At 42.6% G+C, this 18,052-nt stretch overlaps 1 protein-coding gene across 4 annotated transcripts; it reads right to left on the bottom strand.

Moving 5' to 3' along the window:
- Nucleotides 1–5: 5 nt before the first annotated feature.
- Nucleotides 6–8,919, bottom strand: brd7 (bromodomain containing 7). Of its 4 annotated transcripts, none has more exons than XM_047580226.1 (17): nucleotides 8,798–8,919; nucleotides 7,885–8,078; nucleotides 7,715–7,808; nucleotides 7,569–7,626; nucleotides 7,115–7,259; nucleotides 6,789–6,899; nucleotides 5,925–6,094; nucleotides 5,111–5,225; nucleotides 4,833–4,908; nucleotides 4,469–4,576; nucleotides 4,246–4,381; nucleotides 3,017–3,128; nucleotides 2,855–2,902; nucleotides 2,061–2,142; nucleotides 1,315–1,458; nucleotides 284–424; nucleotides 6–184 (listed from the first exon to the last, which is right to left on the bottom strand). In XM_047580226.1, the coding sequence occupies exons 1-17, from the start codon at nucleotides 8,844–8,846 to the stop codon at nucleotides 114–116; spliced, it is 1,854 nt and encodes a 617-aa protein (XP_047436182.1). In that variant the 5' UTR covers nucleotides 8,847–8,919; the 3' UTR covers nucleotides 6–113. The 4 variants fall into 4 exon arrangements, with proteins under 4 accessions (XP_047436182.1, XP_047436183.1, XP_047436184.1 ...); XM_047580227.1 differs by having other exon boundaries at nucleotides 2,855–2,899; nucleotides 8,798–8,861; XM_047580228.1 differs by lacking the exons at nucleotides 6–184; nucleotides 284–424; nucleotides 1,315–1,458; nucleotides 2,061–2,142 and adding an exon at nucleotides 2,168–2,590 and having other exon boundaries at nucleotides 8,798–8,861.
- Nucleotides 8,920–18,052: the final 9,133 nt, after the last annotated feature.

Genomic DNA, 18,052 nt, shown 5'->3' with positions numbered 1-18,052 from the left:
CAAGCCGAGGTTTATATAAAAAGGTTTATTGGTCGAATATAAATGTCACACAAAAAGCACCTTTTGTGCAAAAAGTTAATTTATTAAACTGAAAGAGGGAGCCTGGAATTCTGTTACACAGCGACGACTGGAACCACGTCTGGACAGCTTGACAACGTCTCCATTGGTTCGGCCGTCTCCTGCACTGAAAACACGGAAAAGTACGTTGCTGTCAGTGTCGACTGAAATGTGTTAGTTAGAGTTAACTTATGCGTTTATTTTGTTATGTCATGGAGTGTGTTACCTGTAGTGAGGTCAATGAAGGGATCCAGTGGGTCTGCAGGAACAGCGATGCCCATGGCCTTCCTGATGCCGTAGACGCTGCTCACGTCACATGGGGCCACTTGACCAGTCAGCTCGGCCAGGTTCCCAGTGACCTTCTCAGCTGTGAAAGGGTAGGAAAATGAATGAATGAATGAATAATCGATCAAGCCAACAAGTTGAAGAATGCAATCTCCTTGACATTTGTTGCAATCTAGAGTTGGGACACTTGGTACAAAAGACATGAGAGTTATTGTCTCTGCAGTCTCCTTGGAGTAGTGTATATTCTAATCTGATTCTTAGCGCACATTACGCCATCATGAAAGGGGGAATATTTTGCCGTTTTCCGGCTCTACATTATTATTCTGTGTTGTCATCCTGCCTGTTACGCAGTTCATCTTCTGCCTGGAAACTGGCAAAAGTGTATTAAGTCTCTTTAAGGCTCCTCTCACTAAAAGCCCACCGTCTTCAGATCGACAGGCTTCGAGAAACTTTCTCATTCTCGACTGGAAACGGCAGCTTCTGATACCCGCGTCTGAGCCTGACTGCGGTTCACGATACAAGTGGATAACAAACATCCGCAACAATAAAGATTATAAAAGGATGTTACTGTTGAGTAAATATTAAGACCCATTAACTGTGATATGATGGTTATTAAATGCCTATAATATAGCTCGAGCAGACTGCTGTGTGACCATATGAAGGAATCCATAACAGACTCGCTTATTCAGCCTGAACATTTGACTCCTTTCTGCACTTACATTATTCATTTGGCTTGGTATATGAACATCCTAGTAAAATTAAATAAATAAAGACGAGAATAATGGGCCCCTTCCAAAAAAAGATTAGGGTCTCACAGTGCACTGAATCAGATCACTGTTCCCGTCTGAGGGCTAATCACACCTGTGTAGGATGGCAGCTAAAAGGGTAAATGAATGGTTGTTAGATGTCTACAGCTGGTGGCGACAGCGAGAGTGGAGGAACAAAGAGGTCCATGCACTGCGAGGCTCTTACCCAGCTCCAGCTCCTTGGTAGTCGGGGCCAGCAAGCAGATCAGGTTTGGTGGCTGCTTGGCGCTCAGACGCTCCTTCTGTGCTTCCTGCAAGTCGCGCAGGAGCTTTGTAGTTTCGTCCAATTTCTGCTGGAAGTGAAGGGCCTCTGTGTCAGATACAGGGGGTGGGAAACACACACGTGGTTAATTCTTCCTCTGGCTTCCTCTAGTTACATTATAGTAACCCCCAAGACATGAGTTACACACTGAAAACAATACATTCCCTTCTTCCTGAGACCGCACATAAACTCCCCAGTCTTACGGTTACAGAAATATCCGAGAGTCATGAAAGAAGAGAGGAATTAAACTCAAAGGACTAATTGATTCATCCGACAGCTTTACACTGATTGATGTGTTTTTTTTTTTACTTTACTGAAACACAGTTTAGCCTGTAGCAGTACGTACACACAAAACAGTCAAACGTCAGTTCCCTGCTCTTTAGGTTGATCTTAATGTGAGCTTCCAGTCATTTTCATTTTCACATCATCACAACACTGTGGAGCTGGAACTGTTCATCTGAATCGATTCTTCAGCTTTATGTCCAATACTGAGCTCACAGTAGCCAACGAACAATTTCACACGTGCATGACTCTACAAAAAAATACTAAAATCCTAAGACCTTTTTACCTCCTCTAATTCCTTTCTCTGTGAAGTGAATTGCACCCTGATAAAACTCTAAATGTAAAACAAACTGAGTAAGAGGATTTACCCCCGGAGAGCTCCCCGTCTGTCTGCAGGCCTGCAGCGGAGTGCAGGAAGTCCAGTCTGTTCGCTACACTGCTTTCAGCTACCTACAAGAGACAGATGGGAAACTTGTTAAGTCAAATTAGAAAAAAACGCATACCACACCAGACCTGAGCTGTTGTGTCAAAAGAACATCCAGTCTTTTTGAAGCCCATTTTGTCACGCAGCTTCTTCGCTCCAATAAAATCAGACCTAATCAAAAGCTGCAACACCCGAGCAGGGGATGAGTGTAAACTGGAGCGCGGCCAAAAACAGCAAACAGGCAGCACAGAGGGTTGCTGTGTGCCTGACGGCGCGGCCTGTGCTTTGGTTTCCTCTGCTGCTCTTAGGAGCGATTCAGCTCTGCCGCCAGTGGGCACAGAAAGAAAACACGGTCCTCTCTGAATTCTTCAACAGCGGGCTTCGAGTGCGTTCAGAGGGGAAATGTTCTTTCCACGGCGGGCCCCTGCCATGTTGACACAGCTGGCTGATGCAGCGATCGTCGGAGGAGGCCATCTATAACACAAATTAAATGAAGTGTCCACGTATGGGGCATAGATGTGCAAGAACACGTGACTGAAGAGCAGCGCCGCGGGAGCTCCCGTTTCAAACATCACAACCGGCGCTGATGAGGATGAGAGACTCTGGTTTTGTGTTACATAGCACGGATGATGTTTGTCACTCTACACTCCATGTCCACTATGCTGTGTGAACTAAGACACGGTGTTCACCAGCGGACAGAGCAGCTTTTATATTTCACCAGATTAGCACAGCTCTTACCTCCACACTATCCTTCTCCCCTTGTGATTTGTCTGGCCCCTCCGTCTGCTTGAAAGGAAAAAATGGCACAAAAAAAAAAAAAAAACACAATTATTCAGTCTGCTGAATATATTTCTGTCCTGCGCTGCTAAACTCGGCAGCAAAGTGTCAGTAAATGCTTACAAGCTCGGCCTCCTTCAAGGTCTTTGAATGCTCTCCGTTCGTCACTGCATCCAGAAGATTGTCTGCCATCTTGTACACGTACTCGTCTGATCTGGCCACGAACTCTGACAAGCTGCCAAACAAACAGAAGTAATTTGTACTATTGTACTAAACACAATAGTGTCAAAAATCTGAATCATAATTTTAAATCGTTCTGACTCCAATGACTGACTGTGCTGTCAAATGGAGTCGTACTCAAGATTTCAGGTTCATCTCCTGTGGAACCAGTTCACAGTCTGACTTCTAGAGACTCAATCTACCTTTAAGACTAGGATGTTACAGCGGGGTCATGTGACACTGGACCGTCCCTTAGTTATGCTGCACCAAATACCTCCCCTCATACATTTATATGCCATTCTTGCATGTTCACATTATTATTTCACTGAAGCATTTTTTTTTTGATAATTTCCAGATGCTTTTCATTCCATATTGCCTCTATTCACGGCCGTGGCATTTCACCACTCTCTTGACTTTCAGCCATTTCTGCCTCTCTTTAGTTAGCGGCGACCACATTCAGCTCAATCAACAAACATGAAAACAATGCTGCTTTAAATAGACACATTAGTAACATTCCTTTAACATTTTAACTGTAGGTTAACAAGGCTGCCTATCATACTATTGCTCTGCACAAAGCTCCATGTTAGCAGTTCCTGTTGGTTTTAGTATAGAGAATATGACTTTTTAATCAGAGTTGTGTTTTTTTTGTGTGTGTGTGTGAGGAACATCAGTTTAATACGGGTGCACCTCGCTATCTGCAAGCTCTTATTAAGCTTACTAAATAAAAGCTTTTAGTTTATTATATTTTTTTTTTGGACGTGTTTGATAAAAAAATGACTTTGACAGCGGAAGTGTGAGCCAGCGGGAGCTCAGGCTGAGACAGGAGACATGTGATTGGCTGAAATGTAGTCACTGAATGAATTCACTTTTGAAATGAGAGCTTTTATCCAGACTTGACTAAAGGGACATTTTGCGATTAAAAATAAAGTATGCAACATTTTCTAATAATGCCTTAAGTTTTCATCCTAAAAAGGTAAAAAAAAAAAAAAAAAAAAAAACTCTGAAGACACATGAGGAAATCAAAGAAAAGGAAAAGAGGAACATCTGGAAAACAATCAGCCAGGAATGTCTCAAGTGACGTTTTGTGAAGATGCCACAGAGCTGGAGTGCGTCCGTGGTCTTGCTGTACATACCTGTCTGAGCCCTGCAGGCTGGACTCGTCTCCATAGACGGAGTAGATGAGGTCAGAGTCCTCCTTGCTGACGTTGGCGAAGCTGGAGTCGTAGGTGGGTGCGTAAGAGGTGAACGGCCCATAATTCATGTAGGCCACTGAGGAGGAGAACGTGTTGAACTTGAATAAGTCACACTGTCTGACATGTACGTCTTTGGTATTAGCAGAAACATTAAGTGCCGTACCAGGAGTGATCCTGTTCCTCTTGTCCTCTCTGAAGCCCTGCAGGGTGTTCACACCGTTCTGCAGTCGATTGGACATCATGCCCAGTTTGACAGGACAGTAACCAGCTTCTGAAATGGAAAACAGGCAGACAAGTTAGTGCAAGTTCTTTTAAGACTAGGCAGCACCTGAGCATTATTCTTACAGTCACTTAAACTAGCAGTTGTTTCACAAACACACACGTTAAAATTACTAAAAATCTCAAATATTCCCATTTCACAGAGCTGGAAAATCTAGTATTTAATAAATCTAAATTATCTTAACAGTTGCCTTTTAATTTTCTGTTCACTAATCAATGAAGGGATTCATGATTTTAAAATTGGACACCTCCTGCTGACGGATCTGCCGGGTTGAGGATAGCCAGAGTGGTGGAGCCATCAGACTTCCGCCTCACAAACTCCAACTAAACAACAAAGACAGAAAAAAATCAATCCAGTGTCTCCACCATCAAAAAACTGACCAATACTGCCATACAGAAGGCTGAGGGATTTTTTTTTATATTTATATTTATAGTCGTAAAATTAGCCACTTTCCATTTGAAAAGCAACAATATTTTAATAGATGTGTAGATTAGAAACAATAATTCTTGAATTTAACTTGCTCACATCACTTTGCAGCAGTCTGTTGGAGAGCTTTCCTCCAGACTCCTCAATGACCTTGCGGATTTCCTCAAGCTCTTTCTCTGCCTTCACTGCTTCATCCTTGGAGTCCTTGTCCTGTCTGTAAATTAAAAAAAAAAAACAAATTGAAAGATGGTGAATGAGATGCTTTGACCATGACCAGGAAGGTTTTTTTTTTTCTTGGTGGCAGCAACACAAAGCGGAGCATGCAGACAGCAGCAAAATACTGCAGGGTAGAAATCAGCTTGAGTTCTCCTGTTGATCAGATGGTAGCTTAATAAACAAAACAACAACGGTTGTGGTTTTTCTGAGGATGTTCCTCTGATACTGGTAATCACAGACATACATCTGCATTTACATCACTAGCAAAATACAGAGATATAACAGATGCACAACCCGGATACAAAACAAGTCCTAGCGCGTTATCAGGAATTCCTCGCATTCTCCAACTCCAACACTTCACCAGAAAACCGGTGAACCTGAATTCAGAGAAGACCAAGTTCACAGGAACCAGAGCAGAGCATGAAAAGGTTTTCGCTGGAAAGCTGCATTTATGATTCTTGTATTAACTGAAAATCTACCATCGTATCATCATCTTGTGCTTTTTGGTCTTAAACAGCTGTGACTTCAGCAGACCGGCTACAACTATAAGGGGCTTAAATGTTGAATAAACAGTGACACGTGTTATTCCAGTTCCTCTCTGAACGGGAGTCTGGGCTCCGGTTCAAGCGAATGCGTGCGAGGGGCTTGTAGCAATGTGACTGCAGGAAAGGTGCGTGACGTCAGCAGGCTGAATGACCTGGGTGTGCTGGGTGTCTGGGAGCTCTCGCTGCTGTCCGTGGTCATGGGTCCCTCCTTGTTTTGGTCCAGGCTGCTGCCCCCTTGTTCCTCGGTCTTTACTTGGTGTTTGGCAGAAGGGTCGAGGCCAGACATAAAGTCTATGCTCTTCTTCAGGCTGTCCAGTCTTTCCTATTGGAAAAACAAACAAATTAATATTTCATTAGGAAAAGGAAACATAACGAGGAAAAGAGAGGTGTCTCTGGTAGCGACGATGTGGTGTAGAATTTTTTTAAAGAACGATTTGAGGCTACCTGCTGCCCCCATCTGTTGCATCTCTGCAAAAGCAATGTGATCATGTTTTGATGCTGGGGTCCACATAAAGTTTAAGGAAAATAAACACTGCCAATACGGTCCATTTTATTTTTATTACATATTTTTATTTTTTTTATTGAGGATATTTAAAAGTTCTTGATTTTCCAATTCCAATGTTAAATACTCTGAATAAATACAAGTGTATAGATTTTTTAAGGCTGTACTTGCATTATTATGCCATTTTATCATTTCATGAGTGAAAAAAATGGTCTCAAAATGATGTTGACAATATTATCATTTATCGCCAATAATTTGTGAGACAATATATCGTCCAGCAAAATTTGTCATCATGAGCCACAAGGACGCAGCAGCAAGTGAGATTATTGTATACTGCACTTTGTGCTACTTTTGTATGAAAAGTGCTTTAAAAAAAAACTCTGATTGATTGATTAATGGGTTGATTGATTGATTTAATAACGTGCTTTGCCTACAATCCCTGAGTGAGCACACTAGAAGCAAAGACAAGAAATTGTCAGGGCCTACATTTTGTGTTTAATCTTCTGCTTCGTACCTGGCTCAGGATCTTCATGCCGGAGTGCAGCAGTTTTCTTGCAGCTTTATGGTAGATCGTCTCAGGTTTGTTGTAAATCATGGCGTTTTCACACATGATCCTGAAGTCCACCTGAATCAACCAAACATTCGGTGTAAAACATTACAGACACAACAGATGAGTCAAAGCAGAATGAAGAGGAGTGTGAATGTGTTATACTGGGTAAACTGACACTGCTGCTCCAATGTTCACGTTTTCTTATTTGGGCACTAATCTAACAACAACCGTCTCAAGTCTCAGTTGTTATTTAGCTCCGTGTCTGTGCTGTGTGCCGCGCAAACATGTACCTTGAGTTCATCCAATGACTGGTAGCTCTCTCTCTTTACTTTGTCCTTCATTGTGCTGAAGTCCATAGGACGCTTGATGATTAAAGAGTAGCCAGGAGCGATGAAGTCCGTCACAGGAAATGAGAAGAATGCACTGGGGTCTTTCCTACAGAAGAGACACAAAACCATTACAGTAACTTTATAACATTAACTGACAGAGAGTAAACGAGGTGTCGGTTAATAATTGAATAACTCTACACGGGAACTTGCAGATAAATCTGTAACCGCTCATACACAACACATAGATGTGGGTATTTCACATCAATATCACTATTGCATTCATTATTGTGACTGACGTAATGCTGCAGTAATCATATACACATATATATATATATATATATACATATTATTATTGTATCTCTTATTCCAGTGGGGTTTGAAATATTTTATCATGTAAACATAGCCAGTGTTGCACCTTTGGAGCTGCCTGATGAGCTGGTACAAAGCTTCTTGCAGGGGAGTCTGTTCTTTTTCTGGACGAAAAAAACAAAAACAAAAATGCCATGTTAGAAAGTTAAAGAAGTACAGTATTGATACACATTTTGAGTATTTGGATCCTACCTTCCTGCTTATCCAGCTCTGAGCGTATGGGAGTTCTGCTTTGCTCACGGTCATCCTCTCCATCTCCATCCTGCCCCTTCTTCTTCTTAGTCATCTAACAAACACCAACATGAAGTCAGCCCCTCTTTCAGTCAAGTAAAACAGACAGGAGATGAACATTAAAGACTTACCTTTTTCTTTCCTCTGTCATCTTCTGGTGAGCCAAGGCTCCTCTCTTTATCCTTCTTCTTTTTCTTTTTCTTGTCTTTGGGTTTGTCCAAGTCCGCAGGCTGCTCGTCGTAAAATGTGTCCCGGCTCGAGCTTCCCGTCGTCACTTCGTTTCCCGACACTTTTAACACCAGCTTCAGTGGCCTCTCCACGTGTTCTGCACATATCAAATAAATCAATAAACCTCGTGGAATTATTTAATAGGATTCACGATCCGTGACAGCTCGCGGGCAATGGGAACAAAAGTATCGTACTGCTACTTCTAGTGTAACCAGAAGTCCCCGATTCTAGCGTTTTATGAATGAGACAAAAAAACATTGCGTACAGATAGCAACCACAGTTACTACGGTAGCCGGGTAGGAAGCGCTGTTGCGTGTAGACTACAACAATTACGGTAGTCAATCGCGCTGCCATTGACATTACAGACATAGCAATTTCAACATGTTATAATATGAATAAATATGTCAAAATAAATTAAAACGTAATTGCCCCTGTTTCTTCATTTCATCTCGATAACATTTAATTATTTGTGTTTTTTTTTTATCTCTGTGCTGTAAATGTCCCGTAATTTCATTTGATATCTGGTCATTTTAGCTAACGTTCCATCGAATTTGTTTTTAGTGGAGCCAGAAGCGACGATTTCATTTAATCAGACCCTCCGTTTGAAAACAACAGAAACACGAGTGAAACGCACACACAGACCAGCCCGTACCTCGTTTAGGAGGGAGACAGTTTGCTAAGCGAGCTATCCAGTAACTACTATTGTGCTAAGGTGCTAACACGGCTATCGAACGCGTAACAGAAAATGCATGCACTTAAACACAAATAATTAATCGATTTAGCTGGTAAAAGGTTGAACAGACTGGATTTAAATACCTTCATATCCGTGTTTTTCGGACTTGTGCTTTTTATGCTTCTTGCCCATTGTTTGTATCTCGATCTCTAGTTGGTCTCTATTGTTTTTGGCGGAAGCCGTACAGGTCCATTCTGTGGAGGGACGCAACCTCACAGCGCCGCCTGTCGGCGAGGAGGTGATAATACGCGATGGTGCGACCACTTTTCCAGACGGCAGGTGGCGACATAAGCTTTAAATTAAACTTCGGATCAGACCCTGCAGGCGACGGAGCGCTTGTGAACTTTGATTTTATTATAACTGTCCGTCTAAATTATATACAACTTATTGATGACAATCAGCGAGACTTCATCCTGAACAAGGAAGCTCTATGAAAATGCAACCATTGTCAAATTGCTGTTGAGCTGCATATAGCGGTCCCATCAGCTCCATTGGGTCAAAACTCCTACTAGTTTTGCACACTGGGACAAGTAAATACAAATTTTCCTGTAATGTGTGGATAAGACAAGATGTTAAACAAGATGTTTTGAGAAGAATCCTCAAAACGCTTACGGTACAATGCACACGCCCCCATGAAGGCAAGTTCAATGGCCATTTAAAGGGGAGTTCTACAGTAGTGTCATAACGTGCTTTCACAAAGATGGGATGCTTGCAAATAACACAGCAAAAGCCAAATGGCCAAAATTAAAGCAGCGAGGACAAAGATATTCTGACTTCTAGTTCTTTGCAAATGTCAAGCTCTGAAAATACTAAATCTTACATTCCCCACAATGCAGTAACCTCTTTTATTAGGCATCTCCTGCCAGTTAAATCCATAAGTCTGTCAAATCATGACTGGTTTGTACCACAGACAGTTATAGTAATTACCAAGAACTTGACTCACGGAGAGCCTTTTTAAACATTCAAGTGTGGCAAACATAGACTTGCTTATGGGCCAATTTCTTTAAAATTCAATTCATATATGAGTCAAGTTAATCTTGTGTAAATAAACCCAACACATAAGGTAATGATAAGTAACCAAAAGGAGACCGAAGACACTTGGTTGGATTTGCACTTTGCAGGACTCCCCAGAGCCAGGAGCTCCACTGCCTTGCAGAGCTGTTATGCCCTGTTAAATCGGCACATATTGTACCAGCTGATGAATGACAGATGTTTTATTCATGGAGGAAAGATAGTGTACATTCTTTGAAGCGCATTCCAGGTTTTATGAAGAGGGCAGAGGATGGGGGCAGCAGGTTTGAAAGGAATGAAGGTTGACTGAATCCACCGTTTCTGTCGTGCCTGCCTTCAGATGAAGAGGTGATCCTGACGCTCTGTTGATGTGTGAGTCTCCTATCTAAGCAAACCCATCCCAGACAAATTATGTCCCACCCCAGGTCTTGAAATACCGGCACCATAGCGCATTCTTTAGATACAGTACATTCAGGGCTGCTAGCTGGTTCTCTGATAAAGACATTTTAAGTTAAAAGCCCAACAAATACCTTACATTATATACATTACTTGTGGATTTCAAGGGTGGGGGAAATGGTTCCCTGCGAATATCTCTGAACCTCAATAATGCAGAGTTTTTTCATCTTTTGACAACATCCAAAAACGTTGCAGGGTACAAAGTGAAGCACAAAGGGTTGTTTGTGGCTTAGTGAGTGACCTGTAAAACTGTGACTGAATAGTTCTCCACTTTGGCAGAAACAAGCTGTAAGTTTTAAAGTTAATATGTCAAACATATTAGCAAATAGTTGCACGTTTCTGCATCCACAAAGCAGCACCAGGCATCCAGTCAGAGAGTGAAACCAAAACTGAAAGACACAAAAATACTCTACTGAGCCTAGGGGAACTATAAAGTTGTGTTTTTATTGTCTCTGGGTGCATTGGCTTGACCCCTTTCACATGACACATCCATCTCATAAGATAAAAAACATTCACTAGTGCAGCTTTAAAGTTATGCTTTGTATTACAGCATATTTAAGTGGGACCCATTTTTGCTCCCAAAAAATATTCCTTCTATGGGAGTGGGTGTAATGTTGTGTAGCATTCAAACTGTGCACACAGGAAGTGACTTTATATCCTAGAAAGGTAACATCTTTTATGCTGACTTTCCCATGACTGCTTTTAAGGCGGCTCTAACCACTATTCAAATGGGTCCTCCATCATTGCACAAGACAACAATGTAATGAGCAAAACGGTTGTAGGTGGTAGTCTATGTCTTGTGCAGAATGTGCCAGTCCCCAACTCCCTCTTGGAACACCAAAGAGGCCGTGGGATCCGTCCGCCTCAGTCCAGCTGTGGAGCTACACACGTGTTGGAAGTCCACGGATTAAAAGGAGATCAGTTACACCAAACAGGGCTAACAAATGGCAGATGTTGCGAAATTCATTATCCTCTGTCACAACAGAGGGGCTGAGGGGACCCAGAGAAGTTGCCACATGAAAGCGGCTTCCCAACAGAACCATGGGAAACCGCTTCCCGCAGACGGGATGGAACTGGGATGTTTTGGTCTCTGCATATATACACGACAAAAATACAAACAGGCACAGAAAGGCGCAGGCTTTGAAGCGTTTATCTGTCTTGCACATGGTCCGACTGAACCAGCATTAGAGATAACTGCGCTGACTGGAGAAGGTCTTCTTTTTTTTATAAGAAGGTGCTGGAACAATCCAATTTGAGTCTTGTTGTGAAAATTTTCTTACTTCCTAGGGCCAGGGTTAGGGTTAGGGTTAGGGTTAGGGTTAGGGCCAGGGTTCGGGCTAGGGCTAAGGTTATGGTCAGGTTTAGGGTTGGGGTTAAGGCTATACTTTACATGTTGGTGACTGTCATGTACCTAAACATTTTTGCATCAGAAATTTATTAATACTGGACTGTCACATGATTTACTGGTTTTGTTGTTGTTGTTGTTTTGGTTAGGGTTAAAGCTTTCAGAGAGTCTGCTGGGTACAATTACATCAAAACCTAAAGTCAATGACAAAATAAAATTCCTAATCGCTGTCCTTTAGGCCGGATATGAGCATATAGCATGAAGTTTGGTCATAGAAGTGTTTTCCTTCCTCTAGAAGTTGTCAGAGCGCTGCTCAGATATGACAGATGAAATGTTTGGGGTCATTACAACTGTCAGCGGAGAACGGGTTTGAAGATATAACCAGCCATCACAAGTAAGTCAGACAGAAACATCAAAGCGGAGGAGCCAATCATTCTGCCTCAGTGTTTCTCTCCCGCCTGCCAGTCTGTCATGGCAGCATCTTTGAGCATCAGTCACTCATCGGCGTCAAAGCAAAACGTGTATGGCGACCCTATTTTTATCTGCAACCAGAACACTTCGTGTGTGTGGGTGTGTGGATTCGATTGTCAGCTTTGTACGGCCTTTGTCTCTGTGGTGTTCCAGTCCTGTGGTCCTCTGACATCCCACCCAGGACTAAGGATGAAGGTATCGGGCGAATATGTTAAGAACCTGCAGAAAGGTTCTATAAAAATGCATAAAACAGCCTCTTCTGGACAAACAAAAGTTTAAGTGATAAACATTAAAAAGCAGGACCTCAGGCCACTGAGACACATTCCTTATACAATACATTTTTTTTTTTACAATCTCCCATTTCTAGCCACAGAGTTTTTTGATCCACTCACTCTAATGTATATTTCATCCGTTGTGCTTAATGTTTTTGTCGTTTAATGTCGCCCTCTGCTTTAAGGTATTTAATGTATTATTCTGCTTTTGAAAACTCTATTATAATGGTGGGTTTAAAAAAAAAAAAGGCTGGTCTGATGTGAGACTCCACAGGGGGAGCTGTCTCTGTGTAAATTCACAGGGCACACACATCAAAATGCTTACATGCATCCTAAATGTGGGAGTGAGTGACTGTGAACATGTGTGACAGGACAAGCGAGGTGGGGGGGGAAAGGTGGTTAGAGATGGGGGCGGATGGGGGGTTGCTGATTTCTGTCGATCCAAGCCTTTATTCTCCCCAAGCCTCTGAAGACAGTGGTCCTGGGGTGGGAAAAATACACCGGGGAGGCGCGTTCAAAGGCTGCGAGCTTGGTGACGATCCTCCGTCAGATCCTTAGCCGTTTGAAAAGTTCATATAAACTGAAAGACAGCCGCTGGGAAATGGTCTTTGCAAACTCAATGAGAGTTTATCGTCTCAACACAGGGAGAGGCGCCGTTTGAGGTGGAAACGTGCTGCCTGTAATCTTATTCTGCTTCAGAGGTTTATCTGGGACCCCTCCCTCTTCAAAAAAAAATAGTAAACCTGGGTCCTTATAAACAAGGATTCTCAGAGCGGTAACTGTCATCCGTCTCAGCTCAAAGCCGCCGAAAAACAACGCAGCTCCTGTTCATGACCTCCTGATGCTTCAGAGGGGAACTAACTAACTGAAAAGGATGACTGCAACTTTCCAAGTAGTTTGTCTGTCGATCGATGTAATTATGTCTCAAGTGGGTTGTTTGTGTCCATTAATGGCTGTTGTCTGCATGTCCAGTTTAGTCCATGATTCCCTGATTAGCAGTCATCCAAACATAGAGTTTGCTTTGAACTGTAGTTATAGATGCTGGGCAACTCCAAAAAAATGATTTAAAACTTTTGAAGGATAACGAAGAACAAATAAATAAATGAAACTACGATCTGTAGAAGGTTTGTTGGATGCCACTGTATCCCTGTTTAGGGTAATGGTGGTGGCTCCGTCCTGGCTTTGAACACTGGCTTTGTTTACGCTCAAGCAATGCCATCATTAAGTTTGCCAAAGCCTTTCTTTGTGGCAAACATCTTAAAAAATCTGGCCTAAAACACTAGTCGAACCTCTGCTGTACTCGTCCAAGCACATACAGCAAATCTGTCGATTTTAACATAAAAAGATTGAAAGTGCATCGTCTTTCTTCAAGTGAGAGTGCAGATTTCCTCCATATCATTTCAGTTTGTGTAATTTGATTTACTGCCAATTTGTCAGAGATTTGCACCACTATAGTACAATGATCCCAGTGTTTTAGAGGGATCCCACGTCAACACCTAAATTTCTCTTAAAATGCATTTTGTGACATTGCTTTGATTTATTCACGGTTGTCAAGTAATCAGCGCACAGATAAGTTAATATTATTCCATCACAGTGTGACACTGTGAGACTGGGAACAACAATTACGTTGTTTACTGTCAGAAAAATATGACAGATTGAATGTGGGACATTTTTGCTTAAAAAATAATTTATCAGCTACAATAAATCTTTTACGAGTTGGCTGAAACATTTTTGACTTGGAGAGATTTTCTGGATGTTTGGTGAAATAATGAAACGTATAGTGATTTCAAGTGGGGCTCAATGATTATAATTATTATTATTTTATTTATTTTTTTGCCCTGAGGATCTGGACATAAGCTGACGTCACTGTCGCTTGGAGCCACTCCCCCCTGAGTGACAAAAACATGGTGAAATGTATCAGTAAATACAGTGGGACCGGGGAAAATGCGGAGTATAAGATGAAATGAAGGACAATTGGACTCGACAATGATCCATAAGAACTAGTGTCATTTTCAGTTAGTTTAAGTTAGTTTTAGGTCTAGTAGTAGTTTTAAGTAACATTAGCCATAAAATGCTGTAGCATTAAAAGGATGATGAGGAGTGATCACAAATATTATGTTTATTGTGATTTTTTTTGTTTGGAACGAAAACAGTTAATGTTGGCTGTAACTAGCTAAAACAACAACATCCACAAACCTATCTGACAGGAGCTTTAATTATAAAAAAAAAAAAGGTACACTTCTTTGCATTAACACGACAGCTAGTAGAAAATGTACTAATTTAATCCAAAGTGTAAAAGGAAACTGTGTAAACTTGTTGTTCTTTTTGCAGCAGACAAACTTGTAGTCTCCTGTGCTCATGAACAATCAAATCCTTCCCACTGGTTCGGGCATAAAAAGATCCACATGGCTGTGATTTCCAGGGCCTTGGAAAAGTGGGAGGAAACCGTGGATCACTGTGAGGGGATGACGGTAATTGTCTCATTTAGAGACTGATGCCCACAGGTAAGAGTAATTACCCAGCACCATTATTATCCTCTCCTGTCTGTGTGTGTGTGTCTGTGTGTGTGTGTGTGTGTGTGTGTGTTTGTATGCAGTGGACACCAGCTCTCTCAGGCGGGACCCAGCGGCAGATTACAAAGGTGTGGCTGCCGCGCAACATCCAAATGTGATACATAAAAGACAAAAGTGTGGATCAACAGAGGGTGTCTCAGCCCCATTCCGCTACTTTACCATCAATCTGACAGATGGCATGGGTCTGTCTGAGGCCCCGGCAATGAGGAGAGCAGTGGCTTCAAAGGCCCTCTGTAATCTGCAGGAACATCACAGGCTGGGAGAAAGTGACTGTCTCCCAGACACCCGCCCCACTAAGAGGCCGAGCGAGGCGCTAATGAAAGGCAGATAAAGGGATAGCAGTCACAGACAGCGCCTCATGGAGGAAAAAGAAAAAAGAAAAAAGAAAGATAGAAAACATCAGGTTGGCTTTTTTTCTTTTGCTTCCCCCCCCTCCCAAAGAATCTACAGATAAATGGTCTCGTCAGTCCTTTTGTGTCCCCTGAAAAACAGCAACGCACAGATAAAGCGTCATTTTCAAAGCTCTCCTCCCCCATTGAGTATGACTCAATTCAGACTAAACGGTCAGCGCTGAGTATGGGGTAAACTTAGGGACGGCGGTGGAAGGATGAAGATTGTGCCGGAAATGTCACGGGTTGCCTCGTGTTTTTTCAGGGGGGGGGGTGGGGGGTACTTTCATGTGACGGTCGGGCCCGGCGCTCGCTGTCAGCATTAATCAGAGCAACTTGTGTGTCACACCTTGCCTCATTCATTCGTCGCCCAGGAAGGAGCCGCATCCCTTCATTTGCTAATCAGTTCTTGCTTTTTAGTGACATGACATCAAGCTGTCCAGGCTCCAGCTAAACACGGCACTTTTTCGAAAACCACAGCAGCTTATTATATAAAGGCCTAGCAATTACAGTCGTACAAGTCGGGGGGGATCACAGGTCACAGTTATCTCACATGGTGCGATGGGGAATATGGACAGCGTGCAGTTCCCTGGAGACGCTCACAAGCTTACGGGGCGCAGTAAGAACGTGGTGTGGACGGGTTCAGTGGAGCGAACCTGGATCCGTCATAGTGCGTGGACCCCCACTCGGTTTCAGAGCCGGGGGGATTTGTTAGCCGCTCTGGAGGTGAGGAGCCCGCTCTTCATTTCAACACATTCGCCTCTCGTATCTGACAAGTCACTGAACTGATCAGGCCTGTACAGCTGGCGACGGCTCCTATTTAAAATATACACAGCCCGCGTCTGTGGATACAAAAACATACCAGAGAGGCGCGTAGCAAAGAGAAGAGAGATAAGTTTAACAGCGAGCCTAACCAGACGACCGTGAAATGTAATACAGCTTCCACTCGAATCAGTTATTGTGATGAATGAGGCCGGTTAGATTTGTGACTGCAGGTGCTATGACCAATGCGATACAGCAGCTTAATACAAAGCATATTCTTATACATATGTTTTCATTTTCCCTGCAATTAACAGGGTTTAGACTCTGATATGGATAAACTTTGCCTCCCGGTGCTAAATCCTTCTGATGCTGCTGTTTTTATAGACGAGTGTCGGGAAACACACTTTCTTTTTTTTTTTTTTGGTGCATCTGTGTTGGATCACTGCCCTCAGTTTTCCATTCATTCATTTTCTGTAACCACTTGTCCTCTGGAGGGACTGGAGCCTATCCCAGCTGTCAGAGGGCGAGAGGCAGGGTACACACTACTCACACATACGGACAATTGACACGAACTAACCTAACGAGCATGTCTTTGGAGGTGGTACCACAGTGCAAAAAAACAGCTTTAAATACGATCATACAGAGCGTCTTCCATGTCTGTAGATGTTCTTAGTCTAACGCCTTTAAAAAAAAACATCTAATTCATGTAAATACAGATGTGAACACACACCTTCCAGCCTTCATCCTTCCCTTTTAAGAAAAATGTATTATTTATTAGTCCAGGAATAAGGCATAACAAAGTCATGTTTTTATCAAATTTTTTTTTTAAAATGTGACACGAAATATGATAAAAGTATATTTAAAAAGCAGCTGTGCGCCTCAACAGTGAGTCAGCCTCACGCATCACCAGCGTAATGCCGGCACCAGCTTTAACATCTGCAGATGAGAGATGCGTCCATAAAGCTTTGGTTTGGTGTTAGGGCAACATAAAATGTCTGGGTGTCAGCTGCTGATTCACTTTTAGCTCCGCCAGATTCCTCTCCTCCCCACGCCCAGCTGGGGATACAAAAGTCAGTCGGTATAATTGGCTCGGGCTTAATTAAAGGCCAAATTGAAAAAAAAGGGGGAAAAGGGGCAGACAAAAAGGCAAATTAAAGACACTTGTAAAACAGAAAATAAAATGTTTAACAAGCTCGGCGTCACTACTCAGGGACCTAATTTGCATGGCAAACCTTCGCGAGCACGTTTACAGTTTTGCGGCTTCTGCGCTGGAGTTGCTACGTGGTTGTGATTCTGTGAGTGAAAAAATGGTACAACAAGCATTTTACAGCTCTGTGTCACACCTTAATCATTTTGAAGTGTCTAAAGTGTGGTTTTCTTTAAAAAACAAACAAACAAAAAAAAAATAAAAAAAAACATCTCGGTCGAAGTAAGAAACTGGATCCTCCAACCTTTTTTTGCTTGGAGCCCACCCCAACTTCTATCTAAGAAAAGCTCATTTTAATGTTGTCTTGAATGCAGCATCACCTGCAGCTGGATCTCAACCACCCCCACCTTACTTCTGATTGGAGGGAAAGCTGCCTTACTCTCATTCCATTGGTAGTATCTCGTGTCAAGTTTTTTTTTGTAATGTTGATCGTTTTTTTTTGTTGTTTTTGTTGTTACCTAACACCACACGCAACATCTTGCACAGAATACTTTAAGTCTGCATATTGTATATGGAGACGCACGCGAAACAGGTTAAGAACTGGTGACTGGTGAGCTCAGACCAGATGAGTGTGTTCTCTGGCGCCCCCCTTTGGGGAGCGCAGACCCCAGGTTGGGAACGGCTGCTCTCACTGGCCCAGAGGGAGTCCAGAGCAACAAGCCGTCCAGCTCCCTGTCATCGCTTTTCGAAACACATATAATTTGAACTAATGTTGAGCACCACTCGTACAACAACAACCCTCTAATGATTTAGTTTAACACTTTTTACTGCAAGGCTGTCCTTTCGCAAAGTGTGGACAGATTTAGAATGATACCCTTCACGCAAACAGGGTCATTAGATTTAAAAGAGAGA

The sequence above is a fragment of the Mugil cephalus genome, chromosome 3 (assembly GCF_022458985.1).
Source record: "Mugil cephalus isolate CIBA_MC_2020 chromosome 3, CIBA_Mcephalus_1.1, whole genome shotgun sequence".
NCBI classification, from domain to species: Eukaryota; Metazoa; Chordata; class Actinopteri; order Mugiliformes; family Mugilidae; genus Mugil; species Mugil cephalus.
The sequence above is the reverse complement of the archived record's forward strand: the minus strand, read 5'-3'. Positions and strand labels throughout refer to the sequence as shown.

Coding starts and splice junctions, on each gene's coding strand:
- brd7 (XM_047580226.1), bottom strand. CDS start 8,846: ATGGGCAAGAAGCATAAAAAGCACAAGTCCGAAAAACACGGATATGAA. Junction 7,809..7,884: donor ATGACAGAGGAAAGAAAAAG/GTAAGTCTTTAA, acceptor GGTGTTTGTTAG/ATGACTAAGAAGAAGAAGGG. Junction 7,260..7,568: donor CTCATCAGGCAGCTCCAAAG/GTGCAACACTGG, acceptor TCTCTTCTGTAG/GAAAGACCCCAGTGCATTCT.